At 48.6% G+C, this 11,249-nt stretch overlaps 1 protein-coding gene across 2 annotated transcripts; it reads left to right on the plus strand.

Moving 5' to 3' along the window:
• The first annotated feature begins 2,883 nt into the window (after positions 1-2,883).
• SLC35B1 (solute carrier family 35 member B1) lies at positions 2,884-9,436 on the plus strand. 2 transcript variants are annotated; one of them, XM_003931257.4, is made up of 9 exons: positions 2,884-3,128; positions 3,765-3,868; positions 4,495-4,625; positions 4,935-4,965; positions 5,552-5,709; positions 6,588-6,714; positions 7,531-7,637; positions 7,812-7,965; positions 9,244-9,436. In XM_003931257.4, exons 1-9 carry the CDS (start codon positions 2,914-2,916, stop codon positions 9,294-9,296), a joined length of 1,080 nt encoding a protein of 359 aa, XP_003931306.1. In that variant the 5' UTR covers positions 2,884-2,913; the 3' UTR covers positions 9,297-9,436. The 2 variants fall into 2 exon arrangements, with proteins under 2 accessions (XP_003931306.1, XP_074244733.1); XM_074388632.1 differs by having other exon boundaries at positions 2,884-2,985.
• The last annotated feature ends 1,813 nt before the right edge of the window (positions 9,437-11,249 follow it).

The following is an 11,249-nucleotide window of genomic DNA, read 5'->3' on the forward strand; positions in this document are numbered from 1 at the left end:
AGAAGATAGATTCCCCATCCTGTCAGCCCTATCCCCATGCCTCCCTCTCACTGGAGGAGCTGACCAAAGCAGCGCTAAAGGGCCCTAATACTTGACCAATTCAGCTGCTGGCGGAGGGAGGAAACAAGTGTTTTCCCAAGTGGCATTTTCATCTCGCTTTCACCCTGACTAAAGATTGTCTTAAGTAGCAGCCCAGTCCCCCCAGCCCCAGGTGGGTAGTGGGGAGGAGAGCTGGCATTCCTCCAGGTGGCAAATGGCGACTCTATACTCTCCGCCCACCCCAGGGCTGGATTGGATTAGAAAAATGCCTATTTTTCTTGTATCGATGTAGAAACTCTATTTTCTCCCAAAGACACTATTTTTGCAGCTGTTTGAAGTTTGTATATTTTCCGTACTGCAGAGCTTACACAAAATTGAAGAATGTTAATGTTCGAGTTTTCTTATCTTGTGTTTAGAGGTTGTTTTTTGCAGATCTTGGTATTATAGACCAAATAAATAAATAAATATTCCCAGCAGCTTGAAGTTCTGTTAAATATTTGGGGAAGGAGGGATGGGGTGGCGATTGAGTATTGATCATTTCATCTTTGTCTTCAAGAGAAGGAGCATCAATTTCCACATCTGGGTGTTGTTATGGCCGCACAGAGTTCCCTCTGGACACCATGCTTGCATGCTTTACATGGACATATAAACAGACCCATGGAAAGACTGTCCAGAATGAAGAGTATAGTTTGTTCTAGAGGTGGGGTGAGGGAGTCATTGGGGAAGTTACCCATTCTAGTGTGAGTCTGAAAAACCGCCCTAAGGAGAATGGATTTCAAAGAGGAAAAGCAGGTGACCAAGGGAAGACAGTCTGACACTGTGGCCGTTCCCTGCACTGATTGGATCTCTTGACAGTTTTGGGGAAGCTTTCGCTCATCTCAGGGAGTACCCACAACATAGTGTGCAGCCTTGACGGGAACAAAGAAACTATACAAAAATACTATTCTTATCCTTTCCCCGCCTTTATAATGCTGCACCTGCAAGAGCTCTTAGGCTTTGGTGGAAAATAGGAATAACCATCTCAATATTCCGATGGTACTTCGGAATTTCCAAAGCATTTTCACAAAAGACATATCCCCATTATATGGGTGAAAGTTGACTACCCCAAGGGCAGTCATAATAAGTACAGTTGTATCGATATAAGACCAGACAACAAACTCCTAAACCGGCTATCCCAACCACCATTCACGGTGGAGGGGCTCATTAATTGGGCTCATGATGAGGAGCTCATTAATTGAGCTGGTAAGAACCAACTACCATGTTAAGTGCTTCGTATAAAATGTTATCAAAACATGACAACCACCCAGTAAGAGATAATGGTAAGTTCCACTGGATAATCAGGGAAGGACAAATAGATTGAATAACTTTCCCTAAAATACACAGATACGAAGTGGGGGAGCTAGGATTGGAAACGATCATTTGAAACCCAGTGCCCATGTTCTAACCACAGCGCTCTCTTGCATGTTATTATATTCCCATTAATTTCACGTGAGGAAAGTTGACTCAGAGGACAAGGGAATTTTTTGAGGTCCCAGCTGGTAAAGAGGTAGAGCTGGTAGGTCTCTCCTCCCAGTTACTTGGTACCCTGGCATCGCGGGCTAAGCCAGTAGAGTAAGCTGCTGAGCAAGAGAGCAAATGTATGGGAATTCCTACGCCACTAATATCCAGGAGACAGTGGGCTGGGGACAGACTCCATCTTCTATCCCTTACCCCTCCCTATAAAAGACTTCTGGCTCCCCCGCAAAGCCTTAGTGAGTCAGGCACAGAGTGATGGGTGTGGTGCTGCCCAGTATTTCCTTCCTTTGGCTGAGGCTGTGCCAAAAGAGCAGGCTGCTAGAAGAGAAGGCCCAGAGTCCACCTGGTGGCCAGAGATTTGGGCCAGTTACTAAGTAGGGGGTTGGGGGTAGCAGTGGGAAGATCTGAGGTCAGTCTTGCCCTGGTAATTCGTGCCAGCAGGTGGAGACCCAACACTTGCATGAGGAAGGGGTCCAACGAGGAGCTCATCACTGGGAAATATTCAGGAGTGTGGCCGAAGGGTTTACGCCATTGTTGGTGAGTTCTTAAGACTTGGAAGAAAACCGACTTCAATAGGCTTCCATTTCCACCCCTCGATGTGAGGAAATAAGATCAGGGCTGAGAAAGTGATGACTAGTAACACCTTAAACTACAGTTTACAAAACACGTTTACCAACTTCAGCTGATTTGCTCCTCAGAACAGTCAAGAGGCGACAGGACGGTTATTACTAATTACCCCTAGTTTCCAGACCTGGAAAACTCTGGCTCACAACTTCGGTGACAGGGGTAGGTTACCCCGCCTTTAAGAGACCAAACCGAGACTTCCTGTGCGGCTCTCCTGCTTGGAAGCCTAGTGACGTGCCCAGTAATGAGCAGGTAAAGTCGCTGACGCTGGGCAGCAGCTAGAGGGCGCTGAGGTTCCAGTAAGAGATTTTGGCGTTAGAACCCACTAGAAGCCTCGTCACCCGCCGCGGAAAAGACTATTGGATTTCCTCTGCCTGCCGCACCTCCTCCTTCCCCGCCCACCTGTCAGTCTTCACACAGCTCAGCCAATTGGTGGCCTCCACATCCTCATGCGTCATTATTCTACGCCCGGGTAGCTCTTAGGGCACCCGGTGATGCTCTGGGTCGCAGTTGTCCTCAGCGTTGCCTGATTGGGAAAAATCTCCAGGGCGAGGCATTCATCTCGAAGCAGCCGGTTGTCCTGGCCCTCAGGGGTGAAGTTAAGGTCCTAGGCCTGGTTTTCTTTCCTAGAAAGTGGTTGCTGCTTTCTAATGCGTTTCCCCCTCGGCAGCCCTGAGCTGGCAATTCTGGTAGTGACTGCAGGGCCCTGCTAGACGGCGGTCGCATGCAGCTCCTATGAGGCCCCCGCCGCCGGTCGGCGATGTCCGACTGGAGCTGTCGCCTCCGCCGCCGTTGCTGCCGCTGCAGGTTGTAAGCGGGTCTCCAGTCGGCCCCGCCGGGCGTCTCATGGCCTCTAGCAGCTCTCTGGTGCCCGACCGGCTGCGCCTGCCGCTCTGCTTCCTGGGTGTCTTTGTCTGCTATTTTTACTATGGGATCCTGCAGGAAAAGATGTGAGCGACCCCCGGGGCGGGCCGACATTCTCTCCCCAGCCTGTGACAGCGGTCTCGTTCTTTCCTCTTGTCCTCCCGCCCGGCTGTAGCCCTCCTAGCACCCCGCTACTTTTGCAGCTATGGCTGAGCCTACCCAGAATTCCAGAACTCCAGGGTTGTCTTCTAGATTCTCCGGACTTGGTCATTTTCTTAGCTGTTTTTCCCCCGCTTGGTTCTAAGGGACTGCGTTTTATGGGCTGAGACTTCTACCCCGCAAACAGGACCCGAGTCGGCCCCTTTCTGGTACTCCCGGATGCTTGCAAACAACCTATTCGCCTTCGGCCTTGCTGCCATAGCCCAAATACCTCTCCTTCCTGCCTGGGGTACCCGATTTCACTGTCTCGTTTTCCATGTTTCCTCTCCGTCTTTTTCGGATATTCTTTTCATAGGCTATGGAATCAGTAGTCTGGGGTGTCTAGTTTCTAAATCCGGTAAAATCAGCCCCTTTTGCAGATGAGCCTAGTGGTCATTACAGACTCTCCCTAAATCCAGAGCTGCAAGATAATTTTAAAGTTTTTAGTGGCTCTCGATATATTAGATGACGGTGAGTGAAATCTGCTAATTTCTCCTCTCTTTTTCCATGCATTTCATTTCTAGAACAAGAGGAAAGTATGGGGAGGGAGCCAAGCAGGAGACGTTCACCTTTGCCTTAACTTTGGTCTTCATTCAATGTGTGATTAATGCCGTGTTTGCCAAGATCTGTGAGTACCTAGATAGTAATTTGTTGGGTACCCCACCACCCCAAGTCCCTTCAGTATCCTGGGCATTAAACATGGATTTAACCTTAAAGACTTAACTCATGATCTCCACCCATTTAGTACGTACACAGCCTCTCTGTGAAGTCTGTAAAACTAATGACTTTGAAGTGGAGTAAAATATTATTTCCCCAATTTTTACCAACTTCTGAGTTAGAAGTGTTCAGAGAATCAGTCTTCTGTATTCCAAATCTCCATTGAAAATACATAAAACATTTTTTTCTTTTCCTTTGAGTTTCTTTTGTGTGTCAGCTTCAAGCATTCTTTGAGCAATTCTCTCTTTGTTCCCTGGGGACTAGCAGCAGGGCTGACTGGTCCCTTGAACTGAATGAGGCCCCCACCTCCACCCTGCATGTGGTCTTTTGTTAGGCTTAGGTAGAATTGGAAAGATGAATAATTTTCAGAGGTTTCCCAGTGTAAGAGGACAGAAATAGCTGTGTCTTATTTGACAGGCAAATTCCTTTCATGTGGCTTCAGCTTTGCTTAGTGGTCCATCCTAGCCCCACCAGGTTTCTCTTGTTTTTTTTTTTTTTTTTTTTTTTGTCTTTCTTTTTTTTTTTGTCTTCTCCCAGTGATCCAGTTTTTTGACACCGCCAGGGTGGATCGTACTCGGAGCTGGCTCTATGCTGCCTGTTCTATCTCCTATCTGGGTGCCATGGTCTCCAGCAACTCAGCACTACAGTTTGTCAACTATCCAACTCAGGTGAAACCTCAGGGTGTGATGACGGTTGGCTCAGAAATCATTTGGAAAGGACTAAGGGTTCTTCCCTCAGGTCTGTGAGTTATAAAATCAACAAATAACAGTCCTGTGAGAATGTCTGAGAAATTCGGAGTATATAGGACCACAGAACTTGGGTTTAGTGGTGGCGGGTTGGACCATGATACGGCTGCTTTCTGAGGCTGAGGTCTCTGGTACAGGCCCTGTGCTTACTCGTCTTAATCAGCGTGGTACCTAGCATAGTACCTGACACATCACAGATGCTCAGAAATTGTTTGCTGGATTTAATTTCAGGTCCTTGGTAAATCCTGCAAGCCAATCCCAGGTAAGCAAAGAAGATGGTCTTCCTCTCCTAACTCTTCCTATAGTAAGCTCTCTCTTTCTCTGCCAGAACTCTGTGTTCCTCTCAGCTTCATCATCCCGTCATGGCTATCTCCAGGGACTTTCTGCCACCTCTTCCCGCTGCCCATCCTGTCACCTGTGTCACTTCCTGTGATGTTCATAGGCTGGTAATCCTTAACGGGAGCTAAAGGCTGACCTAGCCTGCTTCACGTGGTCAGCCATTTCCACGTTGCATGCGTTAACACTGTCCTTAGACAGCCTGATTCCCATTTTGATCATCAGTTTCTTTGTCTCAGCTTCTTTCCCTTCTCCACTGTTCCCCACCCTTGCCCTGTCCCTTCCTGGATTTTTAACCTTTGCTCTCTACCTCTTCCCTATCTTATACTTAACCCTGTTGCTCAATCTTTATCTAGGTGCCAGCCTGGTGCCCTCCTTTCGTCCTCTCTTAAGCCTTCCTTCGCAGTCATTCTTTTCTCCCTGAGTCTTCTCTTGGTTCCTGGGAGGGGGAGGGTATTGGGGTCATCGATGCCTTTTGGATGCCTGAATTTTCCACTGTTCTTTCCCTGTAGTCATGCTCCTTGGGGTGACCCTCTTGAAGAAGAAGTACCCACTGGCCAAGTACCTGTGTGTGCTGCTAATTGTGGCTGGAGTGGCCCTTTTCATGTACAAACCCAAGAAAGTTGTTGGGATAGAAGAACACATAGTCGGCTATGGAGAGCTCCTCCTGGTATGAGATCATGTTAGGCGAGGCAGCCTTTTCCAGCAAACTTAACCAAAGAATAGCCCCATCTAGGCAGGGAGAAGGCCAGTTAGGTGTCAAGGGAGGTTGTGGTACTCCTTGTCCCCATATCTGGTCTTTGCTGCAGGCCTCTGGCTCTGTTGAGGCCATAGTGGGAAACCGGAAATATTTAACTATAGCTCAGCTCTCATTCTGGAGAAGAGAGAACTCTGAGGGTTGTGTCTGAATCCTGGTATGAGGTCACAGAGACCTGAGAGCAAAGAGGGAAGGGGTAAATGTCTCTTACTGTGGCTTTCCTGGAAGCCAGAGTTTAAAATAACATGAGAGCATCTGTTGTATATGCATTAGGCATTGTTGCAAGTGTTTTACATGTTAATTGACTAATTTTTACAACAATAATCTCATATGTGGTATTATCTCCATTTTACAGATGAAGAAACTAGGCACAGAGAGGTTAACTTGCTTGCCCATGGTGACGTGGCTAGTTAAGTGGAGAGGTCAGGTTTCTAATCCAGGCAGCCTAAGCACAGGATCCAGTCTCTGGAGCACTAGCCTCCAAGCTAGGAAGCTAACCTGCTGGGACTGGCTTTCCCCTCCCAGTGTGTTGGGAAGTGAGCTTCCTGCTCCGCTCTGATTACAAAATCACTATGTGGCTCAGTGAGCCTGTTGGTCCAGTGCCTGGGCAGGGAGCGGGAGTGAGCGTGGTCTCTCCCCACCTCCCACCTGTGACCACATGGCAACGTTTTGTTCTGAGGACTCTAAAGGCAGTGGCTTTCCAAAGAGCCTGAGAGAGAGAATCCTGTGTCCTGGGTTAGGAAGGGGCCCTGTTGACCTTTCCACTGCAAGCTGCACCCTTTCCTCCCCAGCTATTGTCGCTGACCCTGGACGGACTGACAGGTGTTTCCCAGGACCACATGCGGGCTCATTACCAAACAGGCTCCAACCACATGATGCTGAACATCAACCTTTGGTCAACATTGCTGCTGGGAGTGGGTGAGAGCCAGTTCTGCTGTTCCTCCCCTGTATCACCAGAGGACAGGCTGCCCTCATCCTCTTGGGCCCTCTAGCTGATAGTTGCTAACTTTGCCCAGGCCGAGGGCCTAAACTGGTTCCAAGATACCCTTTTTCCAAGCCCTTGGGAAACCTTCCTGGAAAAACCTGCACCAGCAGGATTTATTTGCTACTTTTACCAGCACAATGAAGGAGGGTCCTGTGTCAGGTGTCATGGGAAGACACTCAGCATTGACACTCAGCAGTAAAACACGGGGAGGTACCTGGGAAGGTACCTGGGAACTGTTCCTTTCATGAGGGAAATGAGACACACACAGTGCTCTCAGGAAACAGACTTAGCTGTACACTGCAAACAGTTCAAACGTGTTCGCTTTGAAATCGGTGCTTCCTGACTTCGAATTTGGGCACACGTAGGAAGTATTTTTTGTACAGCACACAGGTTAATGGTGGAGGCTGCTGATGGCTGGAGGGGACTAACGCGAGGGGCTTCCTTAAGCTAAGGATGTGTGGGTCGGCATCCCGACAACATCTGAGGATTTCTGCTTTTAATCACTTTGGTAGAAGTAACTCATTAGCTTTCAAGCCTTTCTCACAAAATTCTCTTTAGTTTCTCTAATCAGAGAAAAATATGAGAAGAACACCTGATGAGATGATACAAACCCGCACCATACACTCTCCCACGTCCCCTCCTTTGCTGTTCTTGAAGAGGCCGTGTGCAGAGTGCGTGTGTGTGTGCGTGCACACCCATGGGTAAGGGCACGCAAGAGGCGCCATATATTTTTTTACATTTCTTCTCAGCAATCCTTTTCACTGGGGAACTCTGGGAGTTCTTGAGCTTTGCCGAAAGGTACCCTGCCATCATCTATAACATCCTGCTCTTCGGCCTGACCAGTGCCCTGGGTCAGGTGAGTTCTTGAAAGGGGATGGCTTTCACCCTACCCTGGCAGCTGGCTCCCTAAGAAAGACTGGCCTGGCTGGAAGAAGAGGGTGGCAATATGAGCCCCGAGGTCTGTTTATAGACTTTAGACCAATGGCAGATACCCAAGAGCCCACCTGACCTCACCTTTATCTTTCTCTAGAGCTTTATCTTTATGACGGTTGTGTATTTTGGTCCCCTGACCTGCTCCATCATCACTACAACACGAAAGTTCTTCACAATTTTGGCCTCTGTGATCCTCTTCGCCAATCCCATCAGCCCCATGCAGTGGGTGGGCACCGTGCTTGTGTTCCTGGGTGAGTGGCCACACAGAGACATAGTGATAGCTGAATTTTTTTCTCCTAAAATTTACTTGTATATTTATGAAATTTATTTCAATCATTTGGAGAAAACTTTTTTTTTTTTTTTTTTGAGATGGAGCTTCGCTCTTGTTGCCCAGGCTGGAGTGCAATGGCACAATCTCAGCTCACCGAAACCTCTGTCTCCCGGGTTCAAGCGATTCTCCTGATTCAAACTGTCGAATAGCTGGGATTACAGGCATGTGCCACTACACCCAGCTAATTTTGTATTTTTAGTAGAGATGGGGTTTCTCTATGTTAGTCAGGCTGGTCTTGAACTCACGACCTCAGATTATCCACCCGCCTTAGCCTCCCAAAGTGCTGGGATTATAGGCGTGAACCACTGTGCCCAGCCTAGAGAAAACTTTTAAAAGAGAAAAGAGGCTGGGTGCAGTGGCTAACACCTGTAATCCCAGCACTTTGGGAGGCTGAGGCAGGAGGATCGCTTGACTTCAGGAGTTTGAGACCAGCCTGGGCAACATGGTGAGACCTGCCCCCCATCTCTGCAAAAAATACCAAAATTAGGCATGGTGGCACACGCCTGTGGTCCCAGCTACTCACGGGGCTGAGGTGGGAGGATCCCTTGAGCCCAGAAGGTGGAGGCTGCAGTGAGTTGTGATCACACAACTGCACTCCCACCTGGGTGACAGAGTGAGACCCTGTCTCAAAGGAAAATAAAAAGAGAAAAGAAAGCATTATTTCTAATCTAGCCTTCCGGGGGTCTCCCTCTGTTGCTCAGGCTGGAGTTTAGTGGCACGATCATAGCTCACTGCAACCCTTGAACTCCTGGACTCAAGTGACCCTCCCACCACAGCCTCCCAAGTAGCTGGGATTTATAGGCATGTACCACCACGCCTGAATTTTTTTTGTAGAGGTGGGGTCTTGCTGTGTTGTCTAGGCTGGCCTCAAACTCAGGCTCAAGTGATCCTCCTGCCTCAGCCTCTCAAAGTGCTGGTATTGTAGGCGTGAGTCACCATATTCAGCCATTGCTTAGAAGTTTTTGGTTCTTAAATTGCTTTTAATCTTATTGTATTTATATATATCTGTAATAACCGGTATCCTGGTGCCATTCTCTTGTCTCTGAGGAAGTTCCATAAAACCCAGTGTTCTGACATGTATTTTATTTAAAGCCCCCATTTTGGAGAACTAAGACTGACTACGCCACCCCACCACAATCATAGGTAGGTTTCATTTCCCCCCATAAGGCTAAGTCCACCATTTTCTTCCTTTTCGTAGGTCTTGGTCTTGATGCCAAGTTTGGGAAAGGAGCCAAGAAGACATCCCACTAGGAAGAGAGAGACTACCTCCACATCAAGAATATTTAAGTTATTATCTCAGACAGTGACCTCTCTTGGGAAAACGGACTCAATAGGAATATGGGACTGAGTTCCAGTCTTTTTTAAAAAAAATAAAATCAAGCAAAATCACATATTCTAAAGAATGCACTTGAATTTTAACAAGACAGAGTTGGTAGTTTTTGTTCTTCATGCCCTGGAGCACAGTCCAGGGTAAATGAAGAGGGAGGGAAGAGGCAGAGCCGTACGTGCACTACCCAGGCTGCTCCTCTCTCAGGTTCGGTTAGCTTGGTTGAGTGGGTGATTCCCCCAAGAGCATCAGCATTATAGGAAGGAAATCTTTTTTTTTTTTGGAGACAGAGTTTCGCTCTTGTTACCCAGGCTGGAGTGCAATGGCGCCATCTCGGCTCACCGCAGCCTCCGCCTCCTGGGTTCAGGCAATTCTCCTGCCTCAGCCTCCTGAGTGGCTGGGATTACAGGCACGTGCCACCATGCCCAGCTAAATTTTTGTATTTTTAGTAGAGACGGGGTTTCACCATGTTGACCAGGATGGTCTCGATCTCTCGACCTCGTGATCCACCCGCCTCGGCCTCCCAAAGTGCTGGGATTACAGGCTTGAGCCACCGCGCCCGGCCTAGGAAGGAACTCTTATGAGATCACAGAATTGTCCTAATTGCTTCTGTTCGATGAGTGAGTCTTGTCCCATTGGGTCTGGTCCCATTAGAGAATGGGTGGCTGTCCATTAGGGCCAGAGAATGTAAAAATCACTTTCTCTCCTAAAGCTTCTATGGGCAAATGTTTCATTAAAAAACAAAAGTTCTGTGCTGTCTTTTTCTTAGCCGGGTGCAGTGGCTCACCCAGCACTGGGAGGCTAAGGCAGTAGCATCACTTGAGCTCAGGAGTTGGAGACCACCCTAGACAACATAGTTAGATCTTGTTTCTACTAAAAATCAAAAACAAACCAAAAAGAAATATTCATGGGCTGGGCACAGTGGCTCAGCCTAGAGTTTGAGGCCAGCCTAGACAACACAGCAAGACCCCACCTCTACACCTATAATCCCAGCACTTTGGGAGGCTGAGGCAGGTGGATCACAAGGTCAAGAGATCAAGACCATCGTGGTCAACGTGGTGAAACCCCGTCTCTAACTAAAAATACAAAAATTAGCTGGGCATGGTGGCGCATGCCTGTAGTCCCAGCTATTTGGGAGGCCGAGGCAGGAGAATTGCTTGAACCCAGAAGGCGGAGGTTGCAGTGAGCCGAGATCGCACCACTGCACTCCAGCCTGGGTAACAAGAGCGAAACTTCGTCTCAAACAAACAAAAAAAAAATTCATGGAGGTTGGGGTAAAATGAACCCAGAGCTTCAGAATCCGCTGTTTTGCTGTTTCCCCACTGCCCCCGCCTCAGCCACAGCTCTGTCGAGACCAGAGTGGAGGCTCGGTGCAGACATCGTGATCAGCTTTGGAAGGTCTGTGTACTTTTCCTGATTTCCCCCCTCCATCTGTCTGTCTGTTCTCAGTCTACCTGGTCCTCTCCAGGGAAGGCTGAATTAATCCCTCCTATTCCCCTGCCTCCTCCAGCTGCTGAAGCATTGCCGTCCTCTGCCATCCTAACTGTGCCAAGGTATCACCATGCCAGCTTCTGCCTGTTGAAAAGGATGCTGGCGGAAGTCATGGTGGCTGAGTCCTGGCACAGCCACTGTCGAGTTGTCTAGGTGGCAATGGAGGGAAAAGGCGGAGCATGGAGCAGAGCCACCTGCCCACTGCTGCTTTTCGAGTTGGAAATCACAATTCTCCAAGGACCAAACTTTACACATGAAAGTGCATTTCCACCAGCTGCAACTTTCTCTCCATCTGTTCAGCGTCCCCAGCCCCTTGGCTCTCCAGATGGGAGCCCGGCCTCCTTCCTGAACGGCTGCCTTGCCACCCCCTGCCCAGCCTTTCAAGC

This window comes from Saimiri boliviensis, chromosome 17, assembly GCF_048565385.1.
Source record: "Saimiri boliviensis isolate mSaiBol1 chromosome 17, mSaiBol1.pri, whole genome shotgun sequence".
Lineage (NCBI taxonomy): Eukaryota > Metazoa > Chordata > Mammalia > Primates > Cebidae > Saimiri > Saimiri boliviensis.